Source organism: Rhinatrema bivittatum, chromosome 5 (assembly GCF_901001135.1).
Source record: "Rhinatrema bivittatum chromosome 5, aRhiBiv1.1, whole genome shotgun sequence".
NCBI lineage: Eukaryota > Metazoa > Chordata > Amphibia > Gymnophiona > Rhinatrematidae > Rhinatrema > Rhinatrema bivittatum.
Genome location: NC_042619.1, coordinates 362,159,131 through 362,183,183, shown reverse-complemented (window position 1 = coordinate 362,183,183; position 24,053 = coordinate 362,159,131). Strand labels below are relative to the sequence as shown.

At 47.4% G+C, this 24,053-nt stretch overlaps 1 protein-coding gene across 7 annotated transcripts in view; it reads right to left on the bottom strand.

Annotated features, from left to right (window-relative positions):
* DZIP1 (DAZ interacting zinc finger protein 1) overlaps positions 1–24,053 on the bottom strand; it is a 600,492-nt gene that overhangs the window by 245,470 nt on the left and 330,969 nt on the right. For all 7 annotated transcript variants that reach the window (XM_029604725.1, XM_029604724.1, XM_029604720.1 and 4 more), the window contains one exon: positions 7,530–7,728. In XM_029604725.1, coding sequence (XP_029460585.1) covers positions 7,530–7,728 — 199 coding nt within the window. The remainder of the gene's footprint in view (positions 1–7,529; positions 7,729–24,053) is intronic.

Genomic DNA, 24,053 nt, shown 5'->3' with positions numbered 1-24,053 from the left:
ATATCTTCTTTTCTAGAGGAAGGAAAGCCTTTGACAGGTTTGTGACTAACAGCACTCTTCTAAATTCCATTCGAGATAATTATCTCAGATGGAATTTTGGATAATTAATTATTAACCCTAGTAACTTCGACACCTGAATGGTTCTGCTTATTGATGCTTCTGCACCTTCCTGAGCTCTTGACTAGCCAATTATCAAGATAAGAAAACATATAATCTGTGTAGATATGCTGCTGCACTGCAAGATATTTTGTGAAGAATTTACATCAAGGCCAAATGGAAATGAGCAATGTTTGAGGTGATGTTTCTCTATTACAAATATTTACTGTGACTTAGATGTATCTCTGACGAAGTGGACTCTAATTAAAGCATGAGCTTTCGAGGACAGTTAGTCTATAAGATGCCACTCGACTCCTGTCTTTTTTGCTACACCAGACTAACACTGCTATCCCTCTAAAGATCTTTGAGTGTAAGCATCCTTTAAATCTAGGGAGCATAGCCAATATCTTTTTGACAGAAATTTGGATTAAGGTACCCAGAGAAATCATTTTGAACTTTTCCTTCATTAGAAACTTGTTCAAAGCCCTTAGGACTAGGATGAGATCAGGAAATACTTGGAGTTCTCATGGTGAAACTGGTTCAACTTCTTCAGAATTTAGGAGAGAGGATAGTTCCAAAACTAGTATGCCCTGATACTTAAAAGTAGACTAAGACCCTCTCAATGAGCAAATTGCAGGATTCTCAATAAGTGAAGTCTGTATCCATTTTGCACAAATGAATAACCCAACTGTCTGAGGCTACATTGAGCAAAATGGTTTATAAAAAAAACCTCAGCCTTCCCCCTACAAGGTGGTTATCTGGGCTTGACTCAGATGCTGGTAATACAACCCTGGATTCAGTCAAAACACCATCCTAGATTTAAGCTGGGGAGCAGTCTGGGCCTTTGGAGCTTTGTGCTCTCTGTGACAAGGGCGAGAATGATATTGTTGATGGAAATGAAGACAGAGGAAAACACCTCTTCAACAGATAGAAATATCTCTTCCACAACTCACTTGAAAACCTCTTTGATGAGGAGGGTAGATCTGAAGTGGTTGCAGAGGGGTTCTGAATTATAAGACAATAGTCTTATTTTGTCCACCGCTTCCTTGAATTAATCTCTCAAAAGATTATCTTCTCTGCAGGGTACATCAGCAAGCCTGACCTGCACATCAGACCTGAGGTCTGAAGTTTGCAACCAAGAAAATCTGTGCACTCCAATACCAATGGCAGAAGCTTTCAATGCTGTCTCGAATGCATCACAGGTCAGCCTGAACAGATTCTTCCCACATTCCTTTCCTGAGTTCAAGAATTGAACTAGTGCATCATGCTTCTCTTGACAAGCCCCTTGCATATTCCTGGATGGAATGCATGTAAACCTTTCTCCCAACAAGGTCACAAATCTAAGGATATTTCCATGGGGGCACCGAAAAGTAACTCTGAATTCGTGGTCCGACAGGGCTGCAGCGGCACTTCCGGATCCTGATGTCATTGGGGAGGGTCCTGTAAGAAGCCTTCAAAACCCACCCTCCCGCAGAGATACCGTTGAGGTGGAGGAGAAAGGATTGAAAATTTACCTGTGCTGTGGCCATTTCCGGGGGTGAGGAGCGATATCCAGCCCCGACGGGGCTCTTCCGGTTCCAGACATCATCGGGGAGGGTTTGGTAAGAAGCCTTCAAAACCGACCCTCCCGCAGAGATACTGTTGAGGTAGAGGAGAAAGGATTGAAAATTTACATGTGCAGTGGCCATTTCCGGGGGTGAGGAGCGTACCCGGACTAGACAGGGCTGCAGTGGCACTTCCAGATCCTGACGTCATTGGAGAGGGTCCGGTAAGAAGTCTTCAAAACCGACCCTCCTGCAGCGCCAGCCGCCACCGGCGCATAGCCGAAGCCGCGCACTCCAAAGGGGTGCGCGGCTTTGAGTTCTCTGGGACTTGGAAGCGCTTAAGGACTTCTCTTCCTATTGTAAGTTATAAATTTGATTATTTATTCCTTCCTCATGAGGCCTCCTAGGGTAAACCAAGAAACTGTAGTTTTAGGAAGGATAGTTGAATGCTCTTTTGATATTTGAAAAGTTATTTCTTATTTGTGCAGTGGAAGTAATTATGCCACATACTAAAAGGAAGGCTAAACTGAGGGAGGTACATGCCACATCCTCCCCAGTAAATCCATCCCAGGCGAAAATTGAGAGTTTTTTCAACTTGGGTCGCGAAAAAGCTCCCGTGGAAGGAAGCGCTGTGATAGCTGCTACAGAGACACATGCGGTGTCACCTGCTTTGGTCATCTTACTTAGCCCGGGAGCACCAACAACTCCCTCCCCACCCTTTGTGATGAACCCTGAGAAAAGATCTCTTCTTGGAGAAATAATTTATTTATTTATTTATTTATTTATTAACTTTTATTTACCGACATTCGTGCAGCACATCATGCCGGTTTACAATGAACTCAGGTGGAAAATACAGTGTAACGATAAAACAATATTTATAATAATGATAGTAAATAAATAACTGGCAATAACAATTAACAATGTGGGGATGGGGAAGAGAGGAGAACAAAGGCAGATAGAGAGATGAGAAGTAAAGGAATAAAAACAAATAATAACTGAAGTAAGTGAACTTGTTTCCTTGACTTCTGAGAAAGTTGGGGGAAAGGTCCCCCAAGGAGACCAAGAGCAGGGCCCATGAAAAGGGATGAGGGAGGAACCTTCAATGTACACAGAGATGTGTTGGACACTGGAGATTTAGAAATAGCCATCAATATTCCTGGAAAAAAATTGGAAAAGCCGTTGGTAATAACTTTGGACAGTGTACGGACCGCCATTATGACCTTGGAGAAATCAATATCCACATTAACAAATGTGATAATAGATGTGAATAAACGAGAAGTAAAATCGTAACAACAGACTGAAGTACAAAAAACAAAAATGGAGGAATTAGAACAGAAAGTATCTCAGATTCAGAAAGTGCAAGGAGGAATAATACAAGGGGAAATGGTTAAGATCAAGAAGGTAGAAAGGTTGGAAAATGAGATGAGGTATTTGAACCTGAGAGTTATAAATTTTCCACAAACTAGATGTATATCGATACAAGACCAATTTAAACAATATATGAATGAGGTATTAAAATTACCATTAGAAGCTATTCCACCTCTGGCTAAAATATATTATGTATCATATGGAGGAGTGAATGAAGAACAACCACCTCCTTTAAATGTGACAGAACTGCTTGAGACATCAGGTGAAGATACAGTTGAAAAACGTGGAACAATTCTGGTGAAATTCATATTCCCAACAGATAAGGATATGATTCTCAAGTATCAATATTTCCAGACATTGCCAAAGCAACCCAACAAAGAAGTGTTATGGTTATTGTTTTTTGGGTGGATCCTTGGACACTGTGGCAGCTGACCACGCCCACGGGGGGGCAGTCCCGTGAGGGACCACAATGTCAGGCTAAACTCTGGACAGACAAACACAGAATTGAATCTTTTATTAAACAATATTTGGAACCACCAGAGGTGGCAGTAGTGAATAGTAGTTGTAGAGCCCCGCTGGGCGCGTCTCTCACAGAACACTGGAACGGTTCCTCTGTAAGCAGTGCTGTAGTGAAAAGAGACTGAGAGTTATGAGAACACAATATAATTAGCATTCAGAGTCCCAAGTAGAATAGGAGAGCTCCAAGACAGGGAGCGCAGGCCCTCGAGGAGCGAGTACCTGATCCCTTAAGAGCAGAGAGACTCGGTAGCGTTGTACTCACTAGCAGTAGCCAAGATTCCACTAGACAAGAGGTCTGGCACCGGAGTAGAGGGCAGGCCCTTGAGGAATGAGTACCTGATTCTGGCGAAGCGGTACTGTAGAGAGAGATGTTTCTTGTACTCACAGATGATGACTGTAGTTAGTTCTTCCAAGTAGAAGGTAGAAGTTGCAGGCAGTGACACAGGAAACATGGGCCCTCGAGGAGCGAGTACCGGTTTCCTGATAGCATCTGAAAGAAGCAGAGAGGCCCCCGAGGAGCGGGTACCCCGTTAGTGACCCCAAAGGGTAGTAAGAGTTCTAGTAGAGCTGGAGTGGCAGAGTAGCTTAGGAACGGAGAACGAATCTCATCCATAAAGTTCCGGTTGCTAACTCAACGAGCTAGCAAATGAAGTACCCTGGAGTCGTGACGTCCTCCTTACCTCCTCGTTCTTACCCTTGGAGCCCAGATGTACCTCTGGAAAGACCAGCAAAAATTACTTTGGAGGAAATCTGGAAGGCATTACCCAATATGAACAGAGCTATAAATGATTTAACTACAGTTGTAAAGCAAAATATTACTAAAGCTCAGAGAATGGAAAAGAAGATTCAAGCGGTGGAAACTACTGTGAAATTGGTTGAGGCAGAAATTAAAAACGTTAAAGAAGTGCAGTGTAACTTGATAAAATCTGAAAAGCTAGTCTTGAGGAGAATGGAGTTTATTGAAAATGAAATAAGAAGAACAAATTTAAGGTGGATGACACCTAAGGATCTCCTCAAAAGTTACTTCATTAATATTCTAGGATTTTCAGAAGCATCTATTCCTGCAATTTCCAAAATACTCTATCTGCCTGTTAAAAATGAAGAAAAGAGAATACAAGATCAAGATCAAATTTCCTCTGATAACTTAACAGATATATTGGAAAAATCTTTTAAGACTAAGATAGAGTCCAGGGCAACACTATTGGTGTCCTTTACACAAATATCAGTCAGAGATAATATACTTCGATTGTTTTTCCGCAATCAGAGTCAGCTTTTCTATGGACAACAAATCAGAATATTTCCCAATATCACAAGGAAAATGCAAGAGAAAAGGAAATCCTTTTTGATGACCTGTAAATAAGCCTGTTACAGTTTTTTAATGCTTTAATTTCAACCCCTCCTGCTCTATGTATATTCCTCCCTGTTTCCCCTCCCCGTTGATTGTAATTTCAGCCTTCTAGTTACAATGTGAACCGGTATGATGTATGCTTACTAATGCCGGGATATAAAAGTTTCAAATAAATAAATAAATAAATAAATGAAGAGCGAAGTAACCTCAAGAGGAGCTAAATTCTATCTAAGATTTCCGTGTAGATGTATTTTAGTATACCAAAATGATAGATATATTTTCTTAGAGCCTGAGCAATATGGGTGTATTTAGACTCTCACTCCTAAATAACTTTAAGGGGTTGGGCAAATTGTAATTAGGTACATGTCACTGTGTTGTAACTAAGTATTATGATTAATATTTCCTTGAATCTGCTTTAATATTTGTATTCTCCCATTATTCTTATAATATTCGGATAATAAGGATATTTCCTAAATGATGCAATGATTAGAATGATATCATTTCTGTATTTTGCTGACATTATTTTCAATGTAATTTGATTAAAATTCAATAAAAATAAAATAATAAAAAAAGAGGGTTTCCTTAAAGAATTTACCTCAATCTTGCTCATCTAAAATCTTGGTTTCCACTAATTTCATGGTACCAGGATATCCATAAAGTAAAGGAAAATTGTGTATAATATTTTGTGTTAGTGATATATCACTAGAGACATGAAAGTATTTTCTATTTTTCTATTTGTTCTTCTTTAATGTATTTAAAAATGAATGTCCGCATTGTTTTTTGGCATGATATGTCATGAAAATTAAAAAATGTAATAAAGTGCAAATTAAAAAAAAAAAGAATTTGTGGTCTTCTTGAGAGTGAACTTGAATACCATGGATTGGTGTAGAAGCAAAGACTTATTAAATCCAGGAGCCTCCTTAGTCGCAATATATTATATCAGCCTTTTTATTCACAGAAGATACAACGATGGAGATCTTCCACATTCTCATCTGTTCCTCTCTCAGGACTTCATGATTGAGTCCTGCAACAAGATCTTTAGAACTGAGAAACTGGATGACACCCAACATGTGTGCCCTGGTCTCAACCTTCTGCAACTCAAATTCAACAACAGCAGCCATTCTCTTAATAACATTCATGAAGAAGAGATCCTGTGGAGGTAATCGGCTCCTTACCAGTAGAGGGGAGACGTACAAGGGGAGGCTTGTAGATTTCTGTTCACAGAGGTCCTAAGACTCATTCATAACCTTAAGAACTCTCAGTCTGAGAACCAGAAGTGCAAACTGGTGAGGTAGAGCAAATATCGCTGGTCTACTAGTCATGAAACCAGAGAAGCCTTCAGATGACTCAGGGGACCCTAGAGTCCGATGCATTAAATTGCATCAGGGAAGCTTCCTTCCTACCCCCAACTGTTTGACACTTTCAAAATCTCAAGAAAGAGTTAAACTTTCAGCTGCATCTCTGGCAGTGTAGCTAATGACCCACAGTCAGATGGAAGTCAATCGCTTCTTGAATCCTGATCAGCCTCTCCTCAAAACAGTCTGAGCTACAGGAATGATTATATCTTCTTGGATCACCTGAGTTTTATCTGTAGGAATGTATGCCCCTTGGCTCATCCCCATAAAACCTCTAGAGGAACCAGTAACAGTGCTTCTTGGTCTTTGCCCTGTCTGAAATCAAGAAGCCTCAATGTCAATACCAATGAAGCAGAATCTTTTGCTTTCCGCAGGTGGAAGTGAGTGAGAAGGGTTTTCACTCCCATGCCTTCTACCAGTATGCAACTCAGAGAACAAACAATACCTCTGATGCAGGACCAGCTTCTGGTGAAGCTTCTGAGTCCTTTGATACTGACGCATATTGCATGAAAGACTAAAGAATCATTCCAAGCATTCTTTTCAGTGTTTCAGACTCCCATAGGACATCTTTTGACAGGTGTCAAATCCCAGGATGTTGTGTCCGAGACTTAGGCATCAATCAAGGTTATTGTGTAGGTTAATTATCAACTTCATGTATCAAGTATTTTTCTTGAAGCTGCTGGCATGCTTCTCGGACATTGCTGAAAATATATCTGAAGCAAAATCAAGAAACTCATTGATGAAAAACAGTCAAAAATACATATCCAGTGCCTACAGATGCACTACAGCTGTGAAAGAAAACATGAAAAAACCTAACTAATGAACCTAAGAAATATAGAAGAAACTACAATCTTCTTTGGAAAGCTCCCTTGATGAAATCACTCATATGTGTGGGCTGAATATTTTGATTGCCCACTAAAAAAAATGAGGTAACATTTACCTTGATGTAAACATCTATGAACATTTAGGCTTTAAAACACCTTACTACTAACCAAACTCTTATCTTTACTGGTATCACTATGACAAGTCATCTACTTCACACCAAAAGTTATAGATCAAGTTTTAATTTTATAGCAATAGAAAAGCAACGATGATGGCCATAAAGGAAATATAATCATATGTCCTTCTTTACAAACACCCCATTGCTTATAACAGAAGTAGTCTTCTCCCGAAAACTAAGTCTTGTACAGTATTTGTTATATATGTAAAATTCTGCTATAGTAACTATACCTGTAATAATAGATTCACTGGTTCCAGTTTGTCATAGACAGTCACTATTGCAATTTTTATTCCTCTTACCTTCTGGGAAGAGCTGAGAGGCAGAAGCATATCTAAGAGAAGATGTTGACACTTTCTCTTCGAGTCTGATGCTCATTTGGCGAACAAGATGCTCTCTAATCTGTTGAATTTCAGGTAATTCTTTTTCCTTTTCTTCTCTCTGACATTCAACAGAAACTAATATTCTACTTAAGTGGTCACTTGGAATACCACGAATCCCCTAAAGAATATGAAAAGAAAAACCAAAATAGGTGTTTTAGACAGTACAGCTAACGTAGTATTTCTAATTGTCCAATGCAAATTTCCAAACTTTATTTATTTATTTATTTTTAATTTTTATATACCAATGTTCCTGTATAGGATACATATCACCCGGTTTACATGAAACTGAACTGTCGCCGAAGGGCGGGTACAATGAAACATGAGTTACAATGAACATGTGGAAACAAAGGACATGTGGAACATTAGGAATACACTGAAGTATAACAATATAATAATACTAAACTTAAAATATTAAAAATAAAGTACTACTAATAATAATAATAACAGAAACAATGATAATAAACAATAAACCATAGCAACAAAGGGCTGTGCCTGATGGAGCTTCTAAACTTGCTATCAATTACAATAAAAGTACTCCAATATAACCCAAATGTCACTGCTCTAATTGTTTTTTGACATCAAAAGAGCAAGTCAAAGCAAAAGCATGAATACAATTTTTAAAAATGATTACTGATATTTTCTCTGTTATGGCCTGGATTGGCTACTGTTGGAAACAGGATGCTGGGCTTGATGGACCCTTGGTCTGACCCAGTATGGCATGTTCTTATGTTCTTATTTTGACTTAACATATTACAGAGAAAGCAGTAAAAGTGGGGAGAGAATTAAGAGATGAAAATTGGTTCTTACCTGCTAATTTTCGTTCCTGTAATACCACAGATCAGTCCAGACCAGTGGGTTATACATCCCTTCCAGCAGATGGAGTCAGAGAACAAAAAACTTTGAGGCACTGCTACTTAACTGAGAGTGCCACCTGCAGATGCTCAGTATTGACCTCTACCCAAACCAAGATACTTTAGAAACCCCTTCAAAAACACATAGAGAATTAAAGGTTGGATACACCCAAACTATAAACCTTCGGGCCGATACAGTAAAAACAGGGGAGAGCGGATGCCCGCTCTCCCGACGCGCGCACAGGCCACTCTCCTATGCACGCGATACAGTATATTAATTTATTTAAATTAGGCCCGGCGGTAAAAAGAGGCGCTAGGGACACTAGCGCGTCCTTAGCGCCTCTTTTTTTGACAGAAGCGGCGGCTGTCAGCGGGTTTGACAGCCGATGCTCAATTTTGCCGGCGTCTGTTCTCAAGCCCGCTGACAGCCATGGGCTCGGAAACCGGACGCCGGCAAAATGAGCGTCCGGTTTTCGACCAGACAGCCGCAGGTCCATTTTCAATTTTTTTTTACTTTTTTAAACTTTTGGGACCTCCAACTTAATATCACCGCTAGGTGGTAGGCGCTAGTTTCTGAAAGCAAAATGTGCGGGAATACCTAATAGGGCCATCAACGTGCATTTGCATGTTGCGGGCTCTATTAGGTTTGTGGGGGTTGGATGCGCGTTTTAGACGCGCTATTACCCATTACTGAATAAGGGGTAAAGCTAGCGCATCCAAAACACGCGTCCAAATGTACTGTATCGGCCCGCTTGTTTGTCAAGAACCAAAAACAATGGGGAATTGAATCCTGCTCCACTCAACTCACCGCTAAGAGAAATAATCTTTACTAATAAGCAAAGGCAGGAATTCAGTCTTTCGGAATCAACTGGGAGGGCATCCGGAATGATCTGTGGTACTACATGAACGAAAATTAGCAGGTAAGAACCAATTTTCCTTTCCTGAACATACCCAGATCCGTCCAGACCAGTAGGATGTACCCAAACACCCCTAAACCAGGTGGGCCCCCAAAAGACCCATGCGCATGACACCCTCCCCAAAGGTTGGCTCATCCTTTGCCCTGACATCCAGACGTTAATGTCTAGTAAAGGTATGAATTGAGGACCGCACTACTGCCCTACAAAACTCCCTCTGTGTCAGTAGCTGACACTCAGCCTGTTATGATCAAGTATGTGGATCCAATGTAGCCAAGGATCTTACCTTTGAGGAATAGTAGATCCAAGGGAGCTCTCAGCCAGCGGAGATGGCACTCCGTGCCTCCAGCAGGAGTGAGTAAAACAAGTCCAGAAACAGTCTGAAGTCAAGATAGGCGGCAGGCAGAGAAGGTCCAGGAACAATCTGTAATCAAGGCAGGCGGCAGGCAGAGCAGGTCCAGGAGCAATCCGTAGTCAAGGCAGGCAGCAGGCAGAGCAGGTCCAGGGCAATCCGTAGTCAAGGCAGGCAGCAGGCAGAGCAGGTCCAGGAGTGATCCGTAGTCAAGGCAGGCAGCAGGTAGAGCAGGTCTAGGAGCAATCTGTAGACAAGGCAGGCGGCAGGCAGAGCAGGTCCAGGGCAATCCATAGTCAAGGCTGGCGGCAGGCAGAGCAGGTCCAGGGCAATCCGTAGTCAAGGCTGGCGGCAGGCAGAGCAGGTCCAGGGCAATCCGTAGTCAAGGCAGGCAGCAGGCAGAGCAGGTCCAGGGCAATCTGTAGTCAAGACAAGCGGCAGGCAGAGCAGGTCCAGGGCAATCCATAGTCAAGGCAGGCAGCAGGCAGAGCAGGTCCAGGAGCAATCTGTAGTCAAGGCAGGCGGCAGGCAGAGCAGGTCCAGGGCAATCCCTAGTCAAAAATAGGCAGGAACCAGAAGACAGTCACAAGAGCACCATCACAAGCAAGCCTGTAGCCGAGGCAATGCTGTGCTGGGCTCATCCCTTTAAATACTTGAAGTTCCCGCGTAAACGCGGGGACTTACTGTTTAAATTCCAACGCGCCGTGGTGGGCAGAGCTTGTGGCCGAATTGCATCGGCCTGCGCTGCAACATCCAAATATCAAAGTAGAGTCCGCCGCACATCCAGAAAGCAGAGTTGCTTACCTGTAACAGGTGTTCTCACAGGACAGCAGGATGTTAGTCCTCAAATATGAGTGACAACATCAGGATGGAGCCCAATCACAGAACACTTTTTTGTCAAAGTTTCTAGAACTTTGACTGGCACCTACTGGGCATGCCCAGCATGGCACTAACCCTGCATCCAGCAGGGTTCCCCCTTCAGTCTTGTGTATAGCAAGAAGTACGTGCGAAAAATAAAATAACAAAACGCAAGCGAACCCAACTCTGCGGGGTGGCGGGTGGGTTTCGTGAGGACTAACATCCTGCTGTCCTGTGAGAACACCTGTTACAGGTAAGCAACTCTGCTTTCTCACAGGACAAGCAGGATGGTAGTCCTGCTTGTCCTGTGAGACATGATGCTGCTTTTTTCTGGGCTTTTTTCTGTGCTTTTTTCTGGGCTGACTCCACAACTACAGAATGATGATCCAGCTGTGGATTTTGGAAGCCAGGGGCTGTCTGTACCAGGTAGGTGGCATCCGTTTTTTGATTCACCGGTGGTACAGAGCCTGGATGCTCCCAATTTGTCTTCCAACCACTGTTAATCCACAACCGTGGGGGTAAATCCAATTCTACACCACTCAAAAACCTCACATAACCCAACTAATTCTTATATTTTTTAAGTTAAATCCTAATTGTATTTATTAAAATTCACCTATGTGAACTCACACCCAGCAACAATTAATTCCCAACATAATCTTTATATAAAATTTTTATATATATGATTAAACAAGAAATTGCAAGCAAGGCACTAAATGTTAAGTGCTCTTGGTGGTTTATGAAGCATCACCATACACCTAAAAATTTTATATAAAGATTATGTTGGGTGCCCAATTTGTCTTCAGCAGGTCCTGGAGAACTTCATGAACAAGTATGGACATGATCTCCTTGGGTGTATCTACGAACTGGAGTACTTCCAGCATTTTATGTCTGGAATCCTCTTCTGTCTGAAGTTGGAATGGTATGGCTTCAGACATTTCCTTTATAAAATTAATGAAGGACAGGTCCTCTGGAGGAGATAGTCTTCTCTCCTCAGGAAGAGATGGCTCTGAAGGTAGATCATCAGAATCCTGGGAAGAATCATCAGTCCACAGATCATAAGGTTGATCACAGGTTCCCATAGGATCTCCAGAGGGGAGTAATGATGCTATTCCTGAAGGACCAGGCCTAGGCATCGACGGCATCAGAGGTAGCACTGACAGCATTGATGGTGGCACTGATTGAAGACAATGCGGTACCGATAGCAATATAGGCATCGATGGAACTGGTGATATAGACGGGTGAGTCGGTGACAAGATCCCAGAAGGCAGTATCTTCCGACAATAAAGGTATCGGAGTGGAAAGCGGTGGACATACTGGTACGCTCGGTTCCACCGGTGGAAGAGCACCAATCAGCACATCCAGTCTGCCTAGAAGTGGTGCAAGCACCGTGGGTATTGGGTTGGTGACTGGGGCTGGCATTGGTGTCGGTGCCGATGGAGGTCAGAAGCCCTGCAGTGCTTTACCGATGGCCTCTTGGATCATCCAATCCAATTCCTCATGGAAGCCTGTGGCATGTAACCCCAGCTCCAGAGTGGGAGGCAACAGTGGCGTAGCCAGAGGGTCCACCGGTGAAAGTGGAGTCGTGGCTCCCTGCACTGATGAAGGTGGGGAACGCCTCAGTGACCCGATCACAGAGGAGGATGGGGCCTTCTCTGGACGGGATTTCTTTGTCGGTGGCTCTGTCGACGCCGATGCCGAGGCTTGCCTGGATCAGTGGACTGAGACCTTCCGATGACGGTGTTGACGCTTTTCACGATGTTCTCCTCGGTCCTTCTCCTGAGGCGATGAGGAAGAAGTCGACACCTTCGGAGTAGTCAATGCCGGTCAGGCAGCCCCAGTGTCCTGCTGCTGGCGAGAGGTCGATGGCACCGGCTCAGACGATGTCAAAGCAGTTGATGGAGTCGGGGGTTTTGACTGAAAAAGAAACTCCATCTTCTCTGAGCGGGCCTTACAGCCCTTCGGTGTCAATTGGGCACATTTGGTGCAAGTTAAGATGTCATGGTCGGACCCCAAACACAATACGCAAACCCTATGCGGGATAGTGATGGACACTGTCTGAGGACAATGGGGGCACCGACGAAAACCCGACGCCATGACTTCAACAAAAATTTAGCAGTGGTGCGATTGATGGCCGGTAGGCCCCGAAGGGAAAACTCAACAGGAATCAACCGCAAACGAGGGTAAAACCTTAACTTTCGACCGCGGAGTACGGAATTGATAGGGGGACCCCTATGGGGTAGAATTTTTTGAAAATTTTGAAAGAAGTTCTGTGAGGAAAATTCCTGTCAGGAATCTCTAGAGAGCTCCTTAACCAGCGTGGCTACTGCTGCGCGGAAAAAAAGAGACTGAAGGGGGACCCCTGCTAGATGCAGGGTTAGTGTCATGCTGGGCATGCCCAGTAGGTGCCAGTCAAAGTTCTAGAAACTTTGACAAATGTGTTCCGTGATTGATGTCACCCATATGTGAGGACTACCATCCTGCTTGTCCTGTGAGAAGATATAATTTTATACCCTGAGGAGAATCTTTCAACCACTCTGGAAACCCTGGAAGGTCTACGGTCTATTGACATGAAAGGAAGACACCACCTTAGGAACAAAGGAAGGCACTGTTCTCAACAAGATTCCGTCCCTGGAAATCTGCAGAAATGGGTCCTTATATGACAGAGCCTGAAATTCAGAAATTCTTCTAGCTGAAGAAACAGCCACCATAGAAACCGCTTTCAGAGTCAAATCTTTCACGGTCACTCTTCTCAAAGGCTCAAAGAGGGGTCCACAAAGGACACAAAGTACCAAGTTAAGACTCCAATCCAGACAAATCTTTTGCACCGGAGGACATCACAGTTTAACCCCTTTGAGGAATCTAACGACATCCGGATGAGCAGACACCTGCCTCTAAGTGCTCCCAAGGCAGCCACCTGCAAACGAAGCAAATTGTATGCCACACCCTTAGACAACCCCTGCTGCGGGAAATCCAGCATATGCGACACCTCCATCGTCAGAGGATCCAGATGATGCTGAAGGCATCATACTTCAGTTTCCAGACCCTAACATATGCCATAGAGGTCGCTGGTCTTCTGGACTGAAGAAGTGTGGAGATGACCTGTTCAGAGCAACTCTTAAAGAGTAGTCTCCGCCTCTTAAAAGCCAAGCTGTGAGACAAAAGCGATCCTCCCGATCCAAAAATATGGGACCCTGACGCAACAACTCTGGAAGTTGAGCCATTCTGAGAGGACCTTCTACGGCGAGCCACACCAGATCTGCGAACCACGGTCTCCGCGGTCACTCTGCCACCAGGATTACGCTCCTGGGAGGGGACTCCATGTGCCTGAGGACATGACCTATGAGAGGCCAAGGAGGAAAAACATACAGAAGTATTCCCATTGGCCAAGGGCACACAGAGTTCCTTTCGTCGACTGAAGAATCTCTCCATCTTTGAGTTGAGTCATTTCACCATAAGATCCAACTGGGGAGTGCCCCACCTTGTGCAAATGTGGTTCCACGCATCTGGGGACAACTCCCACTCCCTGGGATCCAATTGTTGCCTGCTCAGGAAGACCGCCTGCACATTGTCTATTCCCGCTACATGCGATGTGGCTAGACCTTCAAGATGATGAACCACCCAGGCAAATAATCTCCAGTCTTCCAGTGCCACAGCATGACTCTTCATGTCGCACTGTCAACTGATGTATGCAACAGCCATTGTGTTGTCTGAGAACACCTGAACCATGTGACCCTGGAACAGGGGCAGAAAAACCTCCAGGGCTCGACAGACCGCCCTTGTCTTGAGATGATTGATGGACCAGAACTTCTCCTCCGGCCGCCACAGACCTTGCGCCGATCAACTGGGATGAGACAGCCACCACAAGAGACTGGACCTGAACTCCTGAAGCAGAGGCAAGGGAAGATGAAATGCTTCCGAGCAAGAACTCCACCTGGACAACAGTATATGCTGAAGCAGTCTCATGTGCGCAAAGGCTCATGGGACCAAGTCCAACATGGATGCCATAGACCCCAGGATCTGTAAATAATCCCACACCGTGGGCACCTCCAGATGAAGAAGACACTTCCCCTGAGACTGCAACTTCGTCACCTGGTCCAATGCCAGGAAGACTCTGCCTTATCGAGTGTCAAAATGAGCCCCTTAATAAACCAACGACTGAGTCGGCTCCAAATGACTCTTCTGCACATTGATAACCCAACCAAGCGACTGTAAGGTGATCATTGCCCTACAGAGAGACCTCTCGCATTCCTCCCTGGACTTTGCTCAAACCAACCAATCATCTAGATACGGGTGGACCAAAATTCCCTCCTTATGAAGAGTTACAGCCACCACCACCATCACCTTGGTGAATGTATGGGGCGCCATTGCCAAGCCGAACGGAAGGGATCTGAACTGAAAGTGTTGGCCCAACACCTTGAAGCAAAGAAACCTCTGATGTTCCTTCCGAATGTGAATGTGCAGGTACGCCTCCATTAGGTCTAGGGAGGCTAGAAACTCTTCCTTGTAAACCACTGCAATCACTGTAAGCAGCGTTTCCATGCGAAAGCATGGGACTTGAAGGAATCGGTTCACCTTTTGCAAATCGAGAATGGGAAGAAAGGAGCCCTCCTTTTTTTGGCACCACAAAGTAAACGGAATATCTTCCCTGTCCCTGCTCCTCCAGAGGGACGGGAGCAATGGTCTTTAGGGCAACAAACCTCTGCAGAGTCCCCCCCACACTGTATCTCATTTGTTGCGTGAGAGCACGTGGGTCTCTACAAAAGCCTCCCGAGACGGGCATAAAAAATCTAGAGCGTAGCCCTCTCGTATTACATCCAGTGGTTCGAAGGTAATCTTTTCTCACTCCTCATAGAAGCTGGACAATCTTCCTCCTTCAGCTTCTATGGACTGGCTTCATTGGGCTGATTTTCCGCTCCCGGCGCCCTGCCTAACACCTTCTCTGCCTGATCTGCGGGCTCCCCGAAAGGACTGCAGACGCCCACCACCCTCTTTTGAGGCGGATCCAGATAAGGACTTGCCAGAATAAAACCTATGGGAATCCCAAAAACAAGCTCGGGAACACCTTCTTATTGGACTTCCTGTCCCCTGGCAATCTGTTCCCCTTGGACTCCCCCCAAGACCTTCATTAACTGATCCAATTCTCTCCAAATACCAGCTTCCCTTTGAAGGGAAGGTTACAGAGCTGGACTATGGACGACAAATCAGCCGACCAGTTACATAACCACAGAAGCCTACGGGCCGCTACCGAGGAGACCATACAGTGAGCCGACGAAGGCACCAAATCATACAGAGCATCCGCCACAGAGGCTATGCCTGCTTCCAGACGAGCAGCCTGCAAGGCACCGCTGTCTGCTGAGGTCATAGACATTGGACCCTTCTGAATCCAACAGAGACAGGCCCTTTGCATCAAACTGGCACAGAAGCCATGTGTAGACTCAATGCTGAGACCTCAAACATCCGCTTGAGCTGCACCTCCAGCTTACAATCCTGGTAATGTATATCGGGTTTGAGCCCCCCAGCCTAGGCTCAAGCCCACCCAAAATAATAAAAATAAAAATTGGAACCCAGGATGATCTCAAAGGCCTTCCCTTTTCTTACACCTTTGCCCTAAAACCCCCCCTCTCCAACTCTCCATCCCCAATCCCACTTACAAACAATAAAAGAAAAAATAAAGCACTACCTCCCTCAGATTCATGCTAGCTAAAAGCTAGGGAAGTTGTGTGCAATATGTGTTAGGCCCCCACCCCCCATCTAAGGCAATAAGAACATACCAACAACAAGCCACTTATGGAAAAAGAAAAATTTGGAAGACAAAATAATGGAAGGCCACAGGAAAATGTCAGCAAAGTTTACAAAAATGACCCCAGTGAAGCTGGTTCCAAAGATATTAGCACAATGGGGTCAGTCAACCACTTCTGTGGGTGGAGTAGAAGCTTGCAGCCGAGGATTAAAGTGTTAGATATTGTGGACCCTTGGCCCGAGGTGGTGATGGTGCTACCTGTGGGGACGGTCCCCACTGTCGAGAAGCGAGGCTGAACATGAAGCAGAGGCCAATAGGAGCTTCGCCACTACCAGCCCTCATTCCCCGCAGGTTGAGCCTTTGGGTTCCAGGACCGGCTGGTCTTAGGTGGGCCTCTACACAGCTGGTCCCAGGAGAGTGGCCAGAAGAGACAGATATTTCGGGGCTGTGAGCCTGAGGTAGGCGAAAGGCAGGCCAAGCCTGGTCTGTAGGGACTGGAGCAGGGACCGGCATGGGTCAGGCAAGGCTGGAGGCAGGAGGAGGCATGGTCAGGTCCGGTCCAAGGTCAGAGGCAGGCAGCAGTAGGCATAGATCAGGGCCGGTCAGAAGCAGGCAGCAGTAGGTGTAGGTCAGATCCAGTCCGAGGTCCGAAGCCAGAGATAGGTCCGAAGAAGGTGAGGACCAGAACCAAAGCGGAGGCACTGGGACTGGAGAATCAGGATCAGAGTGCTGGAGCAAGAACGCTGCAACAGGAACACTGAGACAGGACCGCTGAGTCAGGACTGTTGAGACAGGAACGTGGGAAATGTTGCCAAGTCAGTTTGCTGGAGCCAGAGGTAGCCTTTAAATAGGCTGGAGGGACCGACGTTATCAGTGGGGGCCGAGCACCCTTTTCCTGCCTCTGGCCCTTTAAATGGGTCGTGCAGCGTGCGCTCACGCCTAGGGAGGGCCCAGTCGTAAGAGAAGGTCAGCAGCGGCTCGGCCGCCCCACGCAGGCAGAAGATTCGGAGGGCCTGGGCTGGAGTGATGTGCATCGGCAGCGGCTCCATGCTGCTGCCAGGAAACCAAGGGCTGCTGCGAGCAGGCAGTGAGGTGTTAGTGAAGGTGGCTGTGGAGCCCCGCAGCCGGCGAGCGTAAAATAAAGAAAGCTTGAGCTTCTGTGGCTGAATCAAATGTATGAGAAGTATTGTGGAATATCACCCATAGCTTTGTCGGGAACTATAAGGTGAAACAAACATGGTATTTAACCAGCAGTAAGCACGCCAAGATGAACTCCCTCCGATGAGCAGAAACAGCAGCCGAATAATCTGCAAACAGCAGAATCGGGAGATTCTCGTATTTCAAAGTCCCTTGTTTACGGTAGCTGCGTAGAATTTCGTCTTTGTGCAGGAAATTCAGAAATTTTGCAATTACCGGTCACGGGGGGCTTAAGCCAGGTGTCCGTCCACCTAGCCAGTGCACTCGCTCAACTGTCACAGGCCCCAATGCTGCAGGCAGATCTAACGCTCAGAGAAGCCAAATTCCAACACAGTATGAAGGTCCCGGTCTGCAATAGATTCTGGCAGAGTGACAAAGCGCAAATTGCTTCATCGTGATCAATTCTCCAAGTCCTCAAGTTGTTCGGTAGCTTTTCCCAATGACATGGTCGCGGTGTTAACAGCACATTTGAGCGTTCACATTCCGCTCGTCTACATAGTTCAAGTGAGTTTCAACTTCCCCCAATCGGGTAGTGTTATCAGCTAGGAGTGATTGAAGTGTATCAAAACGCGTGTGAAGGGCTCCCGTTTTTTCATCGAGGGTCTGAAGAATTGTGCTAGCCACATCACTGAGATTGCCATTACCGCTGGAGAAGTAGGGTTACTGGTGCCCCATGCCATTTTGGAAAGAAAACGGCTTCTCTCTTTCCAGGCTGGTTTAGCGACCATCAGGTGCTCAAAATGCTACCAAAAGGTGCTGAGAAGGCAGCGGTTAAGTAGTAGAAAGTATATTTCACCCAGAAGATAAACAAAATATCATGATAGAGCGTGCAATTGAGGTTGATGAAGAGGAGTGGGGCACCGGAGCAAAGCAAAGCACGTCTTGTCACTCATATCATGAGACTTCTTCTGTCAAAGTTTCTAGAACTTTGACTGGCACATTGAGCATGCCCAGAATGCCAATATCCACGCAGCCACACGGGGTCCCCTTCAGTCTCGTTATAGAGAATCACAAAAATAAAATAAACTGAAAAAATGAAACCCAACTCTGCAGGGTGGCGGGTGGGTTTCGTGAGGACTAATATCCTGCTGTCCTAGGAGAAAACCTGTTACAGGTAAGCGCCTCTGCTTTCTCCTAGGACAAGCAGGATGGTAGTCCTCACACATGAGTGAATACCAACTGCAGGCTGTTTCCGAATGGCATGGACCAACAGACACCAAACAGGTGCCAATGGGCACAACAACCTAGGTGCTCTTGGTAATGAAGGAAGACAGCCTGAAGCTGAAACAAAACAGGGCTCTAGGCGGAGAGTTGGGTTTAGACCTGAAAAAGGTGGGGGGACAGACTAGTCGAAGCTACTATCCTGGTGGCCGTCTCTGTCTGTTAGGAAAGTGGACACTTGGGTCGGCTGGGGCGGATGGTGTTGCACTGTGGGGGCCCACAGTGGACGTCGCCGCCAGGAGGCAGCGCTGAAGAGAGAACCCACAAGGCTTCACCCTTGGAAGCCCGCGGTCCTCCCGGGAGGAGCTTGTGAGGACCCGAGCCGCTGGGACTTAGGCGAAACCCCCTGGAGGGCGAGGAGCCGGATACCTATGGGTGAAGAGAAGCCATAAGTCAGTGGACGAGTCAAGGTCGGAAGCCAGGAGTTAGAAGCTGAAGCCAGAAGTCAGTGGACGAGCCAAGGTCGGAAGCCAGGAGTCAGAAGCTGAAGACAAGCCAAGGGGAGAAGCGGAGTCGGAAGTCCAGGGACGGAAGCCAGGGTCAGGAACCAGAAGACAGGATCAGCAATCAGCAACTCTAAGCTGAGAACCTTGTTGCAAGGCAAGGTTTAGGGCCAGCTGCAGGGTTTAAATAACCCTGCAGCGTCTGGCATCATCCATAGGGTTGTGCTGAGTTTCCCGCGCTGGCCCCTTTAAGGCTGGAGCCCCTGTGCGCGCTTAGGGGGCAGGGCCAACCACGGAGGATCGACGGCGTCTCCCTCGAGGAGGGAACGCCGCGGCAGGAGCCAGGTTAGGCCTAGACTGTCAAAGAGGAGTTCCTGCGGCCCGGTCCGGTGGAGGGACCGGGTTACAGCCCGGGACCGTAACAGTATCCCCTCCCCTACGCCCCCTTCCTGGGGATCTAGGTTTAGCAGGATGATCCACATGGAATTGATGGAGGAGGCCCTTGTCCAGTATGTTGGAGGCTGGCTCCCAGGAATTTTCTTCAGGACCGTAACCCTGCCAAGAGAGGAGGTACTCCCAACGTCTGTGGTGGAATCGCACCTCGAGGACCTCTTTGACTTAGTAGACTGTATCCTCGTGTGCCTCAGGGGTGGCTGATGTGGGGTCTTCCTATGGAAGATGGACAGAACCAACGGTTTCAGCAAGGAAACATGAAAGACGTTGTGGACCCTGAGCATAGGCGGGAGGTGGAGGCGGTAAGAGACTGCCCCCACCCTTTCCTTGATGGAGAACGGACCGACGTACTTTGGGGCTAGGTGCATGGAGGGGAGCCGCAAGTGAAGATATTTCGTACTCAGCCAAACTTTCTCCCTGGGGAGAAAAGATGGGGCTGGATGTCATAGACGGTCTGCGAACTTCTTAGTGACAACTGCAGTGCATTGAAGCTTCTGTCGGGTAGAGCGCCAGAGACAACGTAACTGTTGGGCCATGAGTTGTACGGCCGGAGATGGTACCACCAATGGCAGGGGCAAGGGAGGTCGAAGTCGTTTCCTGTATACTATATAGAATGGAGAATTGCCGGTGGTAGAGTGTTTGTGGTGATTGTACGAGAACTCTGCCTATGGGAGCAGGGCCACCCAATCATTCTGTAAGTCTCCCATGATGGACTGGAGGAAGGTTTTTAATGTCCGGTTCGTGCGCTCCACTTGGCCATTAGCTTGAGGGTGAAAGGCGATCATAAAATCTAGCTGAACCCCGAACTTTTTACAAAGCGCCCTCCAATATTTCACTGTGAATTGTGAGCCCCGATCCGAGGTGATGTGTCGGAGGAACCCGTGAAGGCGAAAGATGTGGTGAGTGAACAGGTTCACAAGTTTGGGTGCTGAGGGCAACTTAGCGAGAGGGACGAAGTGGGCCATCTTGGAGAACCTGTCAATCGTAACCCAGATCACCGTCTTACCTTCTGAAGCGGGTAGATCCACAATGAAGTCCGTGGACAAGTGGGTCCACTGCTCGGTGGGGATAGGTAGTGGCTGAAGAAGGCCCCAGGGGTGGCTGGTAGGAGTCTTCTGTTGAGCACAGGTCGGGCAGGAGCAGACATAGAGCCGAACATCTTTCTTAAGCTGGGGCCACCAGTAGTATTCTGAGAGTAATTCCTGGGTTCGTGCTACCCTTGGGTGCCCGGCGGTCAGCGAGTCATGGGCCCAAGAGAGTACCTTCTTCCGTAGGCGAACCAGTACAACCGTCTTTCCCATAAGGACCACATCAGATGCCGCAAGGAGCATCTTGGCCGAGTCAAGTATGTATTGAGGCGGATTAGGGGTATCTTCCATCTCTGCCGTACAGGAGAGGGCGTCTGCCCGGATGTTCTTGGACGCTGGCCTATAGTGGAGAGAAAAGTTGAAACAGCTAAAAAAGAGGGTTGAGGTGCTGGGCGCGACATAAGCATTCCAGATTCTTGTGATCCGTATAAACGATCACCGAGTGTTGGCTCCCTCCAGCCACTGGTGCCATTCCTCAAAAGCCAATTTGATGGCCAGAAGTTCCTTGTCCCCTATGCCATAATTCTTTTCTGCGGGTGAGAATTTCCGGGAAAAATAAGAACACGGCAGGGATCTATCGTTGCTAGATATTTGACTCAGGACGGCTCCGACCGCCATGTCGGAGGCGTCAACTTCCACAATGAACAGACGTTGGGGGTCCGGATGATGGAGACAAGTGTCCTGAAGGAAGGCTGTCTTCAGTTCTTGGAACGCTCGTAGCGCAGCTGCAGACCAGTTTCTAGCATCGGCCCCCTTCTTGGTGAGGGCTGTGAGCGGAGCCATCATCCTGGAGTAGTGGGGTAGAAATTGTCGGTAGAAATTGGCAAAGCCAAGGAAGCGTTGAAGCGCTTTGACCCCCACAGGTTGAGGCCAATCCTTGATGACCGTTACCTTCTCAGGGTCCATGAGGAAACCCGTGGAGGACACAATATACCCGAGAAAGGGTAGGGACTCTTGCTCAAATTGACACTTCTCCATTTTGGCAAAGAGCCGGTTAACCCAAGGTTTCTGCAGCACCTTGCAGACATCTCTGAGGTGCATGTCCAGGTCCTTTGAGTGTATCAGCACGTCATCCAGGTAAACGATGACCGAGGTATGCAACATATCCCTCAATACCTCGTTCATAAGGTTTTGGAAAACCGCGGGAGCGTTGCAGAGGCCGAAGGGCATGACCAGGTATTCGTAGTGACCATCCCTCATATTGAACGTGGTCTTCTACACGTCGCCTGGTCGTATCCTCACCAGGTTGCACGCCCCACGGAGATCCAACTTCATGAATACCATGGCTCCTTGTAGTCGATCCAGTAGTTCTGAAATCAATGGTAGCGGGTATCGGTTGCGTCGAGTAATATTACTCAGACCCCGGTAATCTATACAGGGCCGGAGAGAGCCATCCTTCTTTGCCACAAAGAAGAACCCGGCTCCAGTCGGAGAGTTAGATGGCCGAATGAACCCTCTGTCCAGGTTCTCCTGGATATACGCGGACATGGCCCGAGTCTCTGGGAGCGACAAGGGATATACTCGCCCCCGTGGCGGTGTGGTACCCGGGATCAGGTTGATAGTACAGTCAAAGGGTTGGTGCTCCGGGAGGAGCTCGGCCTTTTCTTTCGAAAAGACATCCATGTAGTCTTGATAGTGTAGTGGCAGCGCCAGGGGGGTGGTCGAGGGACAGCGGTCAGGCAAGTGCCAAAGCAAGACGAGCCCTAGGATGCCTCCTGGAGAGTATCCCAACGGATAACTGGGGAGTGCTTCCGAAGTCAAGATAGGCCCAAGATAACCGGGTGCATGGATTTTTCCAATATGAGAAACGAGATCTCCTCTACATGCAGGAGCCCCGTGCGTAGTGTTAGGGGCTTGGTACAAGTAGAAATAGTCCCTGGAAGAGGGGTCCCATGAATGGAAGACACTCGGATAGGAGGCTTTTGAGGTTGAACACCTATCTGCAGTTGCTGGACTAAATCCCAGAGGGTAAAGTTCTTCCCGGCTCCGGAGTCAATCAAGGCTAGCGTATCGAAGTTCCCTCCGGGGAGGAGGATAGTCACTGGAACAGTACATGGGGAGGCTGAAGTGGTGTTACCTAGGGTTAGCTCCCCGACCATCCCTAGGTCCTGGCGTTTCCTGGCCACTCACCACACTGAGCAAGGAAGTGGCCCTTGCCCCCCAATATAGGCACAGACCCTGGGCCCGATGTCTTCTTCTCTCCTCTTGAGAGATCGGATGTTGGCCCAACATGCAGTTGCCTCTCCAAGGAATCAAGACGCAGAACCCATGCAGGGTTCTGTGTCTTGATTCCTTGGAGAGGCAGAAGACGAGGGTACAGGTCGGGAAAATGGGGTTCCAGAGTGCCCGAGTCTCCGAGCAGGTCTCCCCTCCCGGAAGCGGCGTTGGATACGGTGGTCCACGTGACCCACCAGGTCGATGAAACTGTTCAGATCATCCGGGAGGTCCCTGGCCACCAGCTCATCTTGGAGTCTTGGGGAGAGACCCTCCAGGAATATGCCATGAAGGCTGTCATTCCCCCAGTTCAGCTCGGCTGCTAGTGTCTGGAATTCTATTGCATACTCGGACAGGGGCCGGTTGCCCTGGCGTAGCTGAAGTAACTCTGAGGTGGCGGTAGGCCTGTGGGAGGGCTCATCGAAGATCTTTCGGAAAGTTGCGACAAATTGCTCCAGGTTAGCCAGGCGGGAGTCCTGACGCTCCCATAGTGAAGAGGCCCACACCAGAGGTTTCCCGTCCAACAAGGTAATAATGTAGTTGGTTTTAATCCGATCCGAGGGAAACTGAGCTGGCAGTAGGTTGAACTGGATGAAACATTGATGAAGAAACTCTCGGCATAACTTGGCGTCCCCAGAGTACCGTGAGGGCGCCGGTAGTTGTGTGGGTGTGGCTGGTCCGATATCGGCCACAGCTACGGGAAGCGGGGGGCTGAGTGTGGCGGCTCCATCAATCCGATTGGCTAATCTCTGCACGGTCGTCATCAGGGAGTCAATGCAGATTTGTGGTTGTTGCAATCACTGTGCAATACCGGGAATGGCTTTCACGCCCGTGGCATCCGCCAGGTCCATGGCTTTGCAATCTGTTAGGAAAGTGGACCCTTGGGTCGGCAGGGATGGATGGTGTTGCACTGTAGGGGCCCACAGTGGGTGTCGCAGCCAGGAGGCAGCGCTAAAGAGAGAAACCACAAGGCTTCACCCTTGGAAGCCCGTGGTCCCCCTGGGAGGACCACGGGCTTCCAAGGGCAGATCCTCTGCGACCGAGGACCCAAGGAAAGTGGCTGGCACCTGGGCATTGATGGACTTCACCCTTGGAAACCTGCTGTCTCCCCC